Source organism: Helicoverpa armigera, chromosome 15 (genome assembly GCF_030705265.1).
Source record: "Helicoverpa armigera isolate CAAS_96S chromosome 15, ASM3070526v1, whole genome shotgun sequence".
In the NCBI taxonomy this organism is placed as follows: domain Eukaryota; kingdom Metazoa; phylum Arthropoda; class Insecta; order Lepidoptera; family Noctuidae; genus Helicoverpa; species Helicoverpa armigera.
In genome coordinates, this window is record NC_087134.1 from 4920282 (window position 1) to 4935657 (window position 15376).

At 35.2% G+C, this 15376-nt stretch overlaps 4 protein-coding genes across 4 annotated transcripts; 1 reads left to right on the forward strand and 3 right to left on the reverse strand.

Annotated features, from left to right (window-relative positions):
* Positions 1 to 132: 132 nt before the first annotated feature.
* Positions 133 to 2121, reverse strand: LOC110376410 (allergen Tha p 1). The gene is made up of 3 exons (XM_021334874.3): positions 1990 to 2121; positions 1079 to 1275; positions 133 to 375 (listed from the first exon to the last, which is right to left on the reverse strand). Exons 2-3 carry the CDS (start codon positions 1263 to 1265, stop codon positions 188 to 190), a joined length of 375 nt encoding a protein of 124 aa, XP_021190549.1. The 5' UTR covers positions 1266 to 1275; positions 1990 to 2121; the 3' UTR covers positions 133 to 187.
* Positions 2122 to 5238: 3117 nt separating this feature from the next.
* On the reverse strand, positions 5239 to 6395 carry LOC135116550 (allergen Tha p 1-like). Its single transcript, XM_021334871.3, has 3 exons — positions 6286 to 6395; positions 5837 to 6039; positions 5239 to 5510 (listed from the first exon to the last, which is right to left on the reverse strand). Exons 1-3 carry the CDS (start codon positions 6357 to 6359, stop codon positions 5320 to 5322), a joined length of 468 nt encoding a protein of 155 aa, XP_021190546.3. The 5' UTR covers positions 6360 to 6395; the 3' UTR covers positions 5239 to 5319.
* Positions 6396 to 10276: 3881 nt separating this feature from the next.
* LOC110376406 (allergen Tha p 1) lies at positions 10277 to 11927 on the reverse strand. Its single transcript, XM_049845145.2, has 3 exons — positions 11772 to 11927; positions 11110 to 11312; positions 10277 to 10583 (listed from the first exon to the last, which is right to left on the reverse strand). Exons 2-3 carry the CDS (start codon positions 11303 to 11305, stop codon positions 10393 to 10395), a joined length of 387 nt encoding a protein of 128 aa, XP_049701102.2. The 5' UTR covers positions 11306 to 11312; positions 11772 to 11927; the 3' UTR covers positions 10277 to 10392.
* A 1746-nt stretch (positions 11928 to 13673) lies between these two features.
* LOC110376409 (allergen Tha p 1) lies at positions 13674 to 14722 on the forward strand. Its single transcript, XM_021334872.3, has 3 exons — positions 13674 to 13829; positions 13940 to 14142; positions 14453 to 14722. The coding sequence occupies exons 2-3, from the start codon at positions 13947 to 13949 to the stop codon at positions 14641 to 14643; spliced, it is 387 nt and encodes a 128-aa protein (XP_021190547.1). The 5' UTR covers positions 13674 to 13829; positions 13940 to 13946; the 3' UTR covers positions 14644 to 14722.
* The last annotated feature ends 654 nt before the right edge of the window (positions 14723 to 15376 follow it).

Here is a 15376-nt window from a genome sequence, read left to right on the forward strand (position 1 = left end):
AGGAAGTCGAGTGAAGGCAAACTTGTGAAGGTGATGCTAAACTTGCTTTCAAGTATTAAAAAAATAACCTGTAAAGGAATTATTGGTTAAGGAAAACAATGGAGTACTCTTTGAAATATTTTTTATTTATTAACATGACCCATTCATTCATTCACTATTAAATAAACAGTCTTTTTGAATTTGGAATTTAGGCAATTGTTCTGAGTTCTTTTTCGTATTTGACGGCGAATTTACCGTCGCGGTCGTATTTGACGGAAAGCTGCCTCCAGTAGTCGGGTTCGTGGTTGATGAGGTGAGCGATGACGCGGCGGGTTCCATCTTGCTGGACTGGAGTGCACTTGGCGCAGTAGTTCTCTAATGCCTCCCTGATGTGAGCTGTGAATGGAAATGCAGGTTGAGACATTGATTTCTACTGGATTTTTCTCGGGATGGTATTGCATCCTAAGATACTTTTGATCTTTCTTTCTCAAAAAATTAGTAGTCGATTGATTCTGCCCTTTTCGTGTATAGGAAGCGATTCAATAATAAAGACAGTTGCCTCTTTACAAACTGAACTAGGAAAAGATCACTACGAAGTTTTTCTAATGCTTAAGTTTATTCAGATTTTTCAATTATTTACATGAATGACGTCTGTCGTTTTTAGATCAACATGACTGGCAGTTTTGAAGTAATTAGTCGAAATCCTTATTATTAATTTATGGACACTGTTATGTTACGTTAATTGGGCATAATTGGTCAGTCGTTAAATACAATCCTTCATAGAAAACAGGTTTAAAGAACAGCTGTAGCTAGGGTGCTATTCGACTTATACATATCTTGGTTAAGTTACATTGATCATTTGGTAACTTCATCAAATGTAATGGAAGCAAGTTTTTCTCAAATAGGTATTAACGACATTTAGGTATATCAAATGCCTACAAAAATTATATTGGCGACATTTCCAATCTCATATTTGTTGTGTGTTGTGCTGACATTTTCAATCACATTTCTTTTTATAAATAATCATTCAATTTCAAAAGCAAAGTTATTCCAAGATATTTGACAAGTGCTATATACTATCTACAAAAAGTTTACTTACATTTAAGTTCCCTGCCGTCAGGTGAGCACTTGCCCTGGTCCAAAGCACACTTGATGTATGGCACCAGCAGTCTTTTGTTTACTAGGATCTCGTCCAAATTGACATTGTCATATTTGTTGGTGTACTGGGCCTCGGGGCGAGCACTGACGGCCACCACGACCAAGCATAATAGGAATACGGCTTTCATGTTGAATATTCTGTGAAGGAAAGTATTTTTTATTAATCCTAAAATGATTGAGAGTACAAAATAATAATTGATAGTTTTGGTGCTCCTACGTATCTACGTTTAATCAAAATCAGCTGAGTTGTTTTTAAAGTTACAAGTTAAACAGCTTAACTGCTTTGCCAAATAAAAAATGGGAAAAATAAAACTTTTTAAAAGTCTTACACGTCGGGGTACCACTAAGTTAATTGATTAATTTGAAAGGACTATTTTAGTTTCAAAATGAAAGACTTTTTACACTATTCGATTATGAATACAAAAACTAGTATTCAGACTAATGACATCTTTGACAGGGAAATGCCCACTACCTATGTTAAAATGGTCAACTGCAGTACAAAAACTTTTCTTAAACAAAAAATATCACGACGTAAGTAGCTAGCTTTTTGTATAGTTTTTTTAACGTGGATAATATTATCTAATACCCATCATTATGTCAAGTAAAGGAGTTTGCGGTCACAGTGGGCGGACAGCGAACTTTTGAACGTAACCGAATAAAGCTAATTATAGATTTTAGAAGTCACTAACCGCAGTATTCGATAGTTATTTTAATACATAAAAAGCTCGATAACTTTACTAATAAATACAGTTAAAAATTGAGTTTATTTTAATAACTCTATTTTGAAATAAAATCAAGTTTAAAAGAAATTAAAATTCACGAATAAAAGGTGAAAATATTTTGTTCACTTACTTTTTTTTCAAAAAAGAAATGTGTTGACAAGATCACTCGTTGCTGACCACACGACTTATGGACTATGGCCCGATCAATGGTTTTTTATATACTGTCTAGGACATTGGTCCCATATCCCGAGACAACAGGTTTATTTTTCTCAGATCTTGAGTATCTACGTCACAAACATAAATAGTTACTCGTTTCTTGGGATTTTCTATAGATACAGAATTTGAATAAATCAATATCGAATCTAGGAACACTTGATTATTCAGTTAGTTTCCTATAATATGACGACGTTTGTTTGTTTTTATATGCAGATAACTTTTAAGAAACCAACTTTATGATAAAAATATTAACAATAAACTGAATGCAGTTAAGTGCAATTTTAATTGTTAATTAAGTACATGATTTTAAAGCAATAATTGTAGATTTAATCTATTCTGTTAAAATCTATGAAATGTGAATTGTTACAATGGCCGTACGTGGCATAACAACCAAAATCTTAACGATACATCGTCAAAGCAAACTAGAAGATGCTTAGTTCGTAGATATACATAAACACTACAAATTCTGGATATCTCGACTCAGGAACCGAACCTAGGTCATTCATAAACATTGTCTGTGCTTCCAACTACAAGGCCCGAGGTTCAAGGTAGTCGCTCATTTGGCCGTTCACCTTTACTTGTAAAGCAGGTTTTAAAAAAGTAAATAGGCACATCTTTTAGCGACAGTCAACAATGGTCAGTCAAGCGTTGACTTATATTATTTCCTACATAGCTGTTCCTTGTAGTTTAATCCAATCTATAGGAACTTCTTCATTTGCCCGATCCTTCTCCCATGTACCTTTTTCATCGTCTTCCTTATTTTAAAACACCACAATTTTTTCCTTTAATGGATTTTCATCTTCAATAAAAACCTATGTATAAGGTTTAACATATATTTTTTTACAAATAAGAGTATCTTATAAATAAGAGTTTCTTACAAATAAAAGTATGCTGGCGTCTGTACCTAATACCCCTCGTTCTTCTAGGGCTACATATTCTCTTTAAAAAAAATCACCTCGTGTACGTATTGGTATGTCTTTAATAAAGGTTCTTGTTGCCCAACCACTAATTGGGCTGTTAATTGGTTATAATTGAATACGCCACAGTTTCATATAATTGAATGTTATGTTGTCTACTGTTGGTAATCATAATTTAAAACCACAACACTTCCTAATCTAAATAATAAAAACTCAATCAAATTATAATCTACGGACGTACACCACAAGTTATAATGATCATTAAGAACAATCATTATTACCATTCATAAAATATTTTTTCTCCAGTAACTAGAACAGTAAAAAATAAAATTTGTAATAAAAATTATGAACGAGTTTCTGTGTTTCCAAGATTGTTGGTATTTCCATTAGTTTCGTTTCAAATCATAACATCAACAGTTTTTTACCCATCGATCTTAAAACCACAAAATGTCTTCTTGTCTTTTTCCACTGGATGATCTAATTATTACTGACATTTGCTTTATTTTATAACATTAAACGTCGAAGTCGTGGTGTCCTAGTGGGTAAAGAACCAACCTCTCGAGTATAAGTGTGTTCTGTTTCAGGTCAGTGAAGTACCAATGCAACTTTTATAAGTTTGTATGTACTCTCAGATGGTGAAGGAAAAGGTGGTGAAAGGTGTAGGAAAATATCTCGAGGAAACCTGGACTATAATGTAATCATGATTACATTAAACATTTTTCGCATACTAAATAGAAGATTCGTTCTATTATGCGGCGGTTCGTTTATGCGGCATTTCCTTGATTCCACAAAATGAAAAAAAACTGATGATTTATTATAAATCTAACGTTTTTCTAATTGAATTGGAAAGGTTACATAGGTAGGTAAGTGGTTTGCAGCGTAGACAATATTATTAAGTGCATATTATTATAGGATAACAATAATAAGGCTGTCATTGGACATCCTTGGCAGTCGTTACGGGTAGTCAGAAGCCAGCAAGTCTGACACCAGTCTAACCAAGGGGTATTGGGTTGCCCGGGTAACTGGGTTGAGGGGGTCAGATAGGGCAGTCGCTCCTTGTAAAGCACTGGTACTCAGCTACATCCTATTAGACTGGAAGCCGACCCCAACATAGTTATGAAATAAGGGTAGGGGGATGAATAATACGGATCTGCTTTTGTTTATTTGGAATTTGACACCAAATCAGCAATGTACAGAAGTAAAACTGCAGGCAAACGCTAGTACAAAATAAATAATCATAGCATTATTTATCTACGTACGTAATTTGATCTTTGATCCGCGTTAATTTCTGGCGCTAGTGATCAAGTTTTTGTTCGCAAAGTAATGATAAATATGACTTGTTATTAATAGTTATTATGTTGTTTACACAGTGTAATTACTTGTGAACTGTACCTTTTTTACGTGCGTGTTTTATAAGTTTTTGTTTACTTTACTATTAGAGTCAGGGTGTCAAGTTACTTTTGATAGAACTTTTTCAGCTTACCTTGATTTAATGATTGCTGATATATATTTATTACTTTATTTCAGGCTGCTAAGGCCCATAGAAAATATTATAATGCATATAATAAAATGATACATACAAAAAATAAGAACAACTGAAAAATATATTTTGACACGAACAGGCGGTCTCGTGTTGCAGTGCGTGGTGTCCCGCGGAATCGCCGGAACACGACAACGGATATGAGAAATCATTTTTTACTAAGTCGACACACGTATGATTATTATAAGCTATTCTACTACCTATTATTTCTATCTACTTGCCTACTTTTACATTTTACATTAGATTTTTTGATAATAAATCCCACCATCAGCTCTACCAAATAGCCATCTAACGGAGTAATAGTAGGTACTTAGGTACAGCAATGTATGACATGTATGCTCTGTATTTGTCTGGATTCTTATTCGATTCGTAGGTGGTCTCAAATAAAGATTCCTAATATATCCATTAAAAATAACCATTAAAATGTTACGGGTTCTTGTGGCCTTGTTTTCTATAGCCCTAAAAAATTAAAGTAGGCAACAGTGTTTTTTCTCATTGTTTTTGCTTCTCAGATAGTTTTGAAAACAACAGTTTTAGGCAGTTTTTACGAATGTATAATTTTTCAAGTAATTGTATTTGAGATCCGTTGTTTTCAAACAATCAGTATTTTAGAGTTTATATGATAGAGTATACGTTTAAATTTAATTTATAGGTAGTTGATTTTTGCACACATATAACTTTAAAATAATAAGTAAAATACAAGAAGTCTTGATAACCGCTTTTTATTTACATACTAAAATCACAATATTGGATATCGAATTGAAACTAAACAGTCGTCAGTGATCACTTAAGCTTTGACTTCTTTGAGCTCCTTCTCGTACTTGGTGGTGTACTTCCTCTCAGGGTCGTACTTGGCAGTCAGCTCGTTCCAGAAGTCAGCCTCGTGGTTGATCAGGTGACCGATGACGCGGCGGGTTCCCTTCTTCTGGGCCTCGGTACATTTGCCGCACTCGTTCTCGAGAGCTTCCTTGATGTGTTCTGTAAAGAAGAGTATACCAAAATTAATGAACAGTTGAAAAACTGAATTGCATTCTGAAGTTTCTATTGCTCAGACAGCAAATTATAAGAATAAGAAACTTTCGGTTGCAGACAAATGGTGCGATGAAGCTTCTTTGGGGCATTCCGGTTATTTACATGTTTAAAATCTTTGACTTTAATTTAAACTAAAAAGTTTGAGATAAGGAGGCCTATCTCCAACATTGAACCAGGTACAGGATAAACTAATAACTAAGACTATGAACTGTAACTGACTTGACTGGTAATGATGAGGACTCTTAGAATTCTGATGGTGTTTTAACACTTACCCTTGAGTTCCTTGGCGTCGGGGGCGCACTTGCCCTGGTCGAGCATACACTTGATGTAAGGCACCATCAGCCGACGGTTGCCGAGGATCTCGTCCAGGTCTACGTTGTCATACTTGTCGGTGTATGTGGCGCCGTCAGGACGCGCGATGGTCAAAGCGGCCAGAGACAACACGCAGAATACGATCAAGGAGTTCATGATGATGCTGTAACGACATAATTTAAACATGATTAATAAGCAATCGAATAGCTTAGGGCTTAATCATGGTGAGTTGTTTCTGCAAGCTTGTATCTCCAAAATATCTAGAAACATTTGAACAACTAGGTACTTCAGTATATTCTATGTATTGGGTATACATTTGGATATTTATCAACACACTTTAACCCTCACAATTAACTACACTAAACAGTTAGTAAATATGAATATATTAATAATATAAAACAATAACCACCTGTTTGTTAGAGACGTAACTTCACTGAACAGATACTGTTGGTGATCTACAACATCCATCGGATTTGTCCGCATTTATATACCATTAAACTTATGGTTAATGCGACAAAAACTACGCACGTGAATAGGCTTAGAAACCTCACACTAATAGGGACACACACACTAGTGTAATTTATAATTGATGTGATGCGTGTTTTCACTAGGGACCAATGTCTATGATTTTTTTACCTTTCAGTTCCAGCTTTGGAGTTATTAATACATGTCTAATAATGATACTTTTGAATAAATATACTGGTCAGGTATCATAAGAGAGCAGATTAAATTCCGTTTGTCTTCATACTTAAGGTTTTAATAAAATTAAGTTAATTGCCCTGGTAACTGGGTTGAGGGGGTCAGATAGGGCAGTCGCTCCTTGTAAAGCACTGGTACCCAGCTACATCCGGTTAGACTGGAAGCCGACCCCAACATAGTTGGGAAAAAGGCTAGAAGGATGATGAAAATTAAGTTTTGTTTAAAATTGTTGAAGTTTTGTTGAGGTAAATTCCAAGAAATCTTCAATGCCTGCAAGTCTTATTACCTTGTCATCTTATTAATTTTCTCGGTCAATCATTGCTTATTCGAGGTTATATAAATATGCTTCTAGGAAAATTGACGTCTCAGCTACATAACAAATAAGTTGACTATATGGTCACATATTAATTAGGTAGCTAGTAATCCTACTTACATAGACCAAAATATAGGTCTCCTTTATACAGTAGTCACCGGTTCGATTCCTGGTCAACATGCATGTTAGGAGCATGTTTGTTAGCCGTGGTTTGGATGTTTTAATACCTACTATTTATAGATAAATGTTAGTTTAAGCAGTTTATCTGTTGTGATAGCACCCGAAACACAAGCTTATCAGTACGCCTGCCGTTCTGCCCTTACCCCAATTTTATCTGTGGTCGGCGCAGCATGTTTTCTCCTATTAGCCATCATCTGGCAAGTAACAGTCTTTGTAACCATATCGAGTTTCAGGCAATCCATCCATCGTTTCTTTGATCATCCTCTTCCAATACCACGTTTATGCCCAAAAAATATACGAGGCTTTACCGACCGTGTGTGAAAAACTGAAAAATGAGAAGCCGAAAATCGATCTCAGTATCGTGGACTTGGAAAAGCCTATGTCGAGCAATGGACTGCGATAGGCTGATGATGATGATGTGTGAAAAATTGACCCGATTTTTATTATTGTTTTATTTACTTGTAACCACTGCTGCCCTAGAATATGTTAGGTTAGAGTTAAAACATAATTGATTAAAGAAAAAGATTTGATAGGCTTGAAAATAAACTTTCTTTTTACAAATATTATCATCTCTACAGATTTCGAGAATCGCATGTAGGCTAAAGTAGTAAATTAAAAAAGGTAGGAAACAATTAAATTCTTCGTAATTATTTCCTGTAATTAAATAATAATAAAAGTACCTAACATCAATTTTCATATTCTTCAACGTCATAAAATTCCTCAATATTACGTAGAACTACTATCAAAGCTTAAATTGTAATGATTCCTTGTAGAGGTACATTCCTAACTTTCCATGGAGTAATAAATCAAGCGATGTTAATTTGTTTGGCCGTTATTAACAATACCGATTCTAAGATTCTGACGTCAATTGTTATATGTAGTCTTGTGAACAACTAATGGTCCGCGCTTTAGCCTCGGGATGTCGTTTCATAAATAAGTTTTATTTAATTATCTTTTTATGTTACAAAAAGTGCGTATAGTGATGAATGACACAGTGGGAAACTTCTTTAACGAAGGCCGATGTGTTAATGGAACTATTCGCTGGTGGCCCTTATAGCCTAAGTCTGCTATATAGGCGGCATTGACTGAAAGAGGTAACACGGTCCCGGGTCCAGAAGAAACATCAACACAAAAGTTCCTCTCGCTGAAGTCACAACCGTCATCAAGTCATTTGCTGAAATGTTTAACATGTTACCAAAGCACTGGAACCTAAACGTATAGTAAAAGCACTGGAACCTAAACGTATAGTAAAAGAACTAGAAAGAACACGGACGGAGTATATTATGTACTGATATGTACCTACTCTTATGACTAATGGATTTATGGCTCCGCGTGTCACATGGATACTCTGTTCTCATCGGGAGCAGTCATTTGAAGATGTCCCTTTACAAAAGTTTGTCATAATCATAGTATAAGGCACATGTTGCTTATATATCTTGCAATTCACAATGACTCTCAGTAAAATATTAACCTAATTTCTGCATGCATGCTTAGAGTGATTCTGTATTATAAATAGGCAGGCAATGTTATTTGTGATAATTTTATGGGGTCAGAAATAAATGATGCGCTCATTTATTTCTGACCGTTATCGTATGATATTTTTATAGTATTTAATAGATCATGTTATACATAAAAATTAATAAAACATGACGGCATTTTAAGGCGTTTTTTTAGACTACTAAGGTCGACTTTAATGGACCTACAACTTTTTATTTGAAGAGATCTAAACTTTAGGAGACGTTTTTAGAATATACATAGTTCGGATATTCTAGATTATTGATTCACTTTCCTATAAGGAAAATACCAATATTAGATCACCACCTATTTCAAATACTTAGGTATAATAAATTACAAAAATCTTTCCCAAAGACAACTCATATAAAACCTGCATGCAGCCAGTTTATAGACGTCATTGCATCAATGTGAAGCGCATCACTGAGTCTAGGGTTAGGCAACTCTGACTTGACCATGACTCTGCTAATTGTGACGTCACGAAGTCATCGGTTAATATGATGCACGGCATGTATCATCTGTGGCTAATTATAGCTTATCGAAGAGCTGATCTTGAATTATCGTATCTACCGAAACAAAGTCATATTTTTGCTGCTAGATTGTTTGAAGCAATGTGTAGCATCATATAACATGTTGGGCTAAAAAAGAAGCAAGGGTTAGGTTTATTAATTAATTTATTAAGGTCAGCCAAAAATTGTTTTCACATTACATTTTCACAAACCTGAGTAATACATATAAAAGCACGTGTAACAATTTCTTAAAGGCTAACACCATATGCAAAAGAAAACGGTAAGGTTTCAGTGAGCAACATTCTAACATTCCCTTCCACGGCACGTGGGTGCCGTCAGCAGGAACTTCTTTCTATGATTTTCTAACTACAAATAAATATGGTGTTTATCAAGTCCTCGTCAAATTCTGATCACGGTTTCTCGCTATCAGGTTAGACTGCTTCATTTGTTTCTTGAAGCTAGGAAACGATCTTAGGTTAGAACCAATATTTTCACCGAACGTACCTAACGCTATGCAACCTTATGGCAATACTCCATCAAAATTGTTCACACACATTTCTTGCGACCATTTTAGAGAACTTCTTTAACTTGACTACCAGCCTAAACAGTAGCTTTGAGAAACATCAAAGCAACTGGCATTACATTTTATTTTACTTCTTAATCATTTTAATCTTAACTTGACATCTTTATAAATAGCCTTTATTCCAATCATATCTGAGCCACCAAAAGTATGTATGTTCTCTCAAATTTTTACACCTAGCAACGAATGTGAATATTGTCTAAACAATTGTCAAGATAATGAATAAAACTTTACCAAGCATTATGATATAAGTAACAACAATGATAATTAACTAGCTTAATAAGGCAGTATGTATTCATTAGCATTCATAAAAAAACAAGACAAAAACCTCGTAGATAATAGTGTGCGTATGTACGTCGTTATTTTTTGTTTGGTTACGCGCATTTTAGTGCTTAACTACTAAAACACTTTTATAAATATATTTAGCTTTTTTCTACCTATGTTTGATTTGAAAAACGGGACTAAAGTATTTTTTAATCTCCCTGTAATTCATTTTAGTCATTATATTCATCACAGGAATATAGTCGATCTCAATAAATCAGTGCATTTAATGCCTTACCACAATCAGTTCCAATGTTGTTTAAGGATAGGTAAGAAAACTACAAAATATTAATAAATATTGTCTCCAAGTTACAACAGGAGTAACTGAAAACTGTTTTTATTAACCAACTAATATCACATCACATTTGACTCGATACTAAACAATTGACAATCGTATATCACTTAAGCCTTGACTTCTTTGAGCTCCTTCTCGTACTTGGTGGTGTACTTCCTCTCAGGGTCGTACTTGGCAGTCAGCTCGTTCCAGAAGTCAGCCTCGTGGTTGATCAGATGACCGATGACGCGGCGGGTTCCCTTCTTCTGGGCCTCGGTACATTTGCCGCACTCGTTCTCGAGAGCTTCCTTGATGTGTTCTGCGAAAGAAAGAAGAATTAGACCAGGCCTTCATTATTTTAATCTTATAAAAATAAAAGAAAGTCGTGTTAGTCACATTACTTATATCCAAGAATGACTGAAAGGTTTAAGTCAAAAAATTTGAGGGGAGGTAGCTTAGACCCCGGAAAAGTACATAAGCTAGGTTTTGTAACCATCCGGCTACGGGAAGCAGTTATCTCGGGACGTGGGTGAAGCCTGGGCGTAAGCTTATCATTTAAAACTCAATGGAAGTTTACACAATACTTTTGAATATGCGCAATTAGGTATAACACCATGAATCATAGTGTCAAGTGCCTACAACAAACTGCCGTTATGCAAATTCTGTTTACAAGTTCACTATTGTAGGAAACAATGATTAACGTATAATTAAATCTTGCTGTAGTTAAATATTCATAACCTATGATTAGTGGGTTTTGAGAATTGCTACTGGTTATTTATGGGAATTTGAATAAACTGGTCTTCTAGTACTCTACAATTCTTGGCTTGATTGCATAGGAAACTTACCCTTGAGTTCCTTGGCGTCGGGGGCGCACTTGCCCTGGTCGAGCATACACTTGATGTACGGCACCATCAGGCGACGGTTGCCGAGGATCTCGTCCAGGTCTACGTTGTCATACTTGTCCGTGTATGTGGCGCCGTCAGGACGCGCGATGGTCAAAGCGGCCAGAGACAACACGCAGAATACGATCAAGGAGTTCATGTTGATGCTGCAATAATTTTGTATTTAGTTTTAACACTGAAAATACCCCCGAAGCAGACTATAAGCTAAAAGTAAGTAAGTAAGGTTGCTGCTAAACCATAGCAAAAGACCCTTTCCGAAAGAGCTTGGACCATCAAAATTTTATGAAACTAATTCATCTAGAGGTATTTCTTTCCAAATCTAATTTTTACAGGCTTCAGTCAAATCATTGCCACAAATACCTAGTTCTTAACAAGAAATGTCAAGAATAAACGAATGGGGGCTTCATTGATTAGGTAATGTTAAATTAGGCAGCAATATTTTTAGGTTGACATCTGATAAACAAATAGTTACCTACATAATATGTTTAATCCCATAATCCCTTACAATACAGATAGACTAACACACAAGGAAGACTAGACAATGTGTTCTAATAAAAATAAAAACAAATTATCTACAAAAGGGCAAATAAATCAAGTGACAATACCTTTGCGTTTGAGAGAAGTTAATACACTGAACAGATGCGATGCGTGATCTACAACACAGACGACTTTGTACGCACTTATATACTCGTACTATTATAGTTTAGAGGGAAAAAATGTTTACGTAGTCACATACTCAAGGTACCTATGCCTCTTAATTATATTAATACATAATGAATATTGTCACTAGACTAGGAAGAGTCATCGTTAACTTCGATCGCACTTTTCGTGAGAAAAAGACAACCCGAAAGATATCTTCATATATTTAGGATTTGAGGAATCTGAAACTGATTAATGTGCCACATATGTACTATCCGTATTTACCTACATACCCGTTACCTTAGCCCTGGTTTTTTTATGGTAAAGTTATTAATCTATTATTTTGCAAAGTAGTATTATTTGGCTTCTATTTATAGGAAAACCACAATACTGACTTTACACGTTAATACGCTTTGGCGTAGCCTTCAATTTTCTTATTTACAAACAAAATAGGTCGGGAAAAACAAGTTACTTGTAGTTGGTACTTCACTGATGGATCTGTTTCGCAGGATAATTATTTTATTAGATCAGAACCTTACATTGAGACTAACTACCTGCGTGTCAAAAAAATTTTAACACTTTTACATTGTTATTAATTAACATTGGAATGGGTCTTTTTCATATTTCTTTACTGATTTAGATCTACGGTTAACGTGTGACTAACGTGAAAATAGTGTTAAATGATACGAGAAGCCCAAAATTAAGGAAGGAAAAAATGCAAAATTATCAATGTCATTAAAATAACTATCAGACTATTTTTACTTCGCATGTTGTCATGCATTTTAACCATCAACTTTTAAGAAAAGTGCGAGCTATAGACACAAATAGTAACAATACATAATGTAACGATTAACTTAATAGCAAAGAGCTACAAATGAATTATAATTTTTCACACGTGTACTGAAAAACGTGTTTTTATACACGTGAGTACCTATTTAATTATTGTCATTACAATATTTGGCTTTATAACGGCTCCAAGCATACATTCCATCTTCAACCACCAAAACATTACGTTTTTTTTGATGAAATATTTCCATAATAACAATTGTCCAAAGTTTAATAATTATTTTTTTATGGTCGAATCTTCTTTTTTTTATTCTTCGCCTTTGACCACGAGTACTTTATGAAGCTATATGATGGAATCAACGGGACTATACCTGGATGCTTCAAATACCACATTATCTTATTTAAATTAAATTACCTACCGTATAAAATCAGGCCAAGGTCGCCGGGAAGCAGTGGTTATAGGTTACTGAAGATCGAGCAAGTTGAAGAACCTATGGGGATGCCTTTGTCCACCAGTAGTCCAAACGAATAGCTAGCTACCATATTATAATTAGGTTAATAGTGTTTTTTCTCAGCCGATTACCTATTTAAAATAAAAACTCGTTCTTTTGAACTTTTTCCTCGCTTCAAAACCTGCATGACCGGACCAATTAAAACATAACATTATGAACTAGTTGAATCTGATTAGTTGTTTTATTTTCACTACTAATATTTTCGATACTTTTTTTATATGTGAAGTATAATTATTATTTTTAGCGCGATCGTGATTTTCCATTACAAAGAAATATTTTTATGTAAAGTAGTATGTAGACTGTTAAAGCGGTTTATGGTGTAAACCGTGGTGTAAATGTTGGTTGACTATAACTAACAAGTACTGACAAACAATTTATTATTAAGCCCAAAAATGCCTGTGAATCTGAACGAATTAGAAATTATAATTGACCTATTTTTGAGATCCGTTCCAAATGACGACGTTGTAGAACAAATATTTTAAACTCACAATGTCATAATGACCCTATCAAAATTACAAATCAAACATGAAAACGAATCTTTCATAAAAGCAAAACAAGTATCTACAAATGAAAAAAAAACAAATGCATTATAATTAGTCGTACCTAAACAAAATACGTCCAAACTTTTTGCCCCATAAGTTTACGTATATAAATGCAGGCAAGTCTGCAACCAGTTATAGATCGCCCAGGATCCGATCAGTGAAGTGACGTCTCTCTAACAAACAGGTATTATAATTTAGTGAATTAATCGCACTTTGCTATTTTAATCGATTTCAAATATTTTATTCTTCGAACTAGTGTGCTAGTGTTCTCACTGTGTGTGAATATTTCCGCAGCATCAACATGAACTCTGCTATCGTGCTATGTGTGGTGGCGCTGGCTGGCATGGTGCTCGCGCGCCCTGATGGTGGTACTTATACCACTAAGTACGATAACGTAGACCTGGACGAGATCCTCGCCAACGACCGGCTGCTGATACCTTACATCAAGTGCTTGCTCGATGAGGGCAAGTGTGCTCCCGATGCCAAGGAACTCAAGGGTAAGTCAATAATTGTGTTCCTATATGGCCCCACAAATGAAAGTAACCTCAATTGATTTAAGCTGAGAGTTGATATGAGTCACACAGAGATTTTTCCTGTGCTATATAACCAAGAACTGCAATTATTTTATATGCGCATTTGTACCGTGATTAAAAGGCTTAAAGATCAGTGCACATTTAATGTCCACAAAAATAGACAAGCATTGGGATTCTGAAATACCTTTTCGTATTATTACAAAATATGCTAGAGGTATTGTTGTTGCCTTGAGGCCAATGGGTACAGGTTGTTAACTGAAGTTCCCTTTTCCAGAACACATCAGGGAAGCCCTGGAGAACGGTTGCGCCAAGTGCACTGACAAGCAGAAGGAGGGAACCCGCCGCGTCATCGCTCACCTGATCAAGCACAAGAATGCAGACTGGCAGAAGCTGAAGGCCAAGTACGACCCCGAGGGCAAGTACACACACAAGTACGAGAAGGAGCTCGAAGAAGTGCAACATTAATTCAACTGCAGCAATAGTAGATGAACTTCAAATTGTGATATGATGTGATATTGTTGATTAAAAGTTTTTCGAGAAAAAATGAATTTTTCTTTTCATATACACTTATGTATAATGCTTATATCTGAAGATAGATAGATATAGGCCTAACAATAGACAATTTTAACGAGCCCCCAAAATATATATTTTACGTATAGCGAAAGTAATTATTTTCACTCCTGTGTAAACGAGCTACAAAAACCATAAAAAAATCGTCCTAGAGTACGTTTTTAACGCCCATATTCTATAGCTTGCCATAAAGTTGAAAACGGAATCTCACCTCTCAATCTTACTCAGTGCAAGTAATGTCAACCGGCGAACATTTAATTTTGGTCCATCAACTCGGTGATAGAAACCAGATCTTGACAGTTTCTCAGACTTATCAAAAGCTTTTGACACCATATTATATGGCCCTGTACTAAAAATTAGACGATCTAGGAATACTAGTATACAACTAAAATTGCACGAAGATATTATTTAAACGTTAGATGGTAATGAGTCCAAATGTAAGACTAAGATAAGTAATTATGACAAAATCCTAAGTTTTGGAGTTCCACAAGGTAGTTCCCTTGGTGTATCACTATACCCTATTGATATAAATGATCCCTGAAATGAAAAATAATAGGTTCACTACCACAAACTATCCAAACTATCCTACGCCGACGACACTGCACGCTGGGACCATGGGGCCCAAGTG

Excerpts from the sequence above, each read along its gene's own strand:
- LOC110376410 (XM_021334874.3), bottom strand. The coding sequence starts at position 1,265 with ATGAAAGCCGTATTCCTATTATGCTTGGTCGTGGTGGCCGTCAGTGCT. Across the intron at positions 376-1,078 it reads TGACGGCAGGGAACTTAAAT|CTCACATCAGGGAGGCATTA; the intron begins GTAAGTAAACTT and ends TTCCATTCACAG.
- LOC135116550 (XM_021334871.3), bottom strand. The coding sequence starts at position 6,359 with ATGCGGACAAATCCGATGGATGTTGTAGATCACCAACAGTATCTGTTC. Across the intron at positions 6,040-6,285 it reads GTTACGTCTCTAACAAACAG|CATCATCATGAACTCCTTGA; the intron begins GTGGTTATTGTT and ends ATGTCGTTACAG. Across the intron at positions 5,511-5,836 it reads CGACGCCAAGGAACTCAAGG|AACACATCAAGGAAGCTCTC; the intron begins GTAAGTGTTAAA and ends TCTTCTTTACAG.
- LOC110376406 (XM_049845145.2), bottom strand. The coding sequence starts at position 11,305 with ATGAACTCCTTGATCGTATTCTGCGTGTTGTCTCTGGCCGCTTTGACC. Across the intron at positions 10,584-11,109 it reads CGACGCCAAGGAACTCAAGG|AACACATCAAGGAAGCTCTC; the intron begins GTAAGTTTCCTA and ends TTTCTTTCGCAG.
- LOC110376409 (XM_021334872.3), top strand. The coding sequence starts at position 13,947 with ATGAACTCTGCTATCGTGCTATGTGTGGTGGCGCTGGCTGGCATGGTG. Across the intron at positions 14,143-14,452 it reads CGATGCCAAGGAACTCAAGG|AACACATCAGGGAAGCCCTG; the intron begins GTAAGTCAATAA and ends TCCCTTTTCCAG.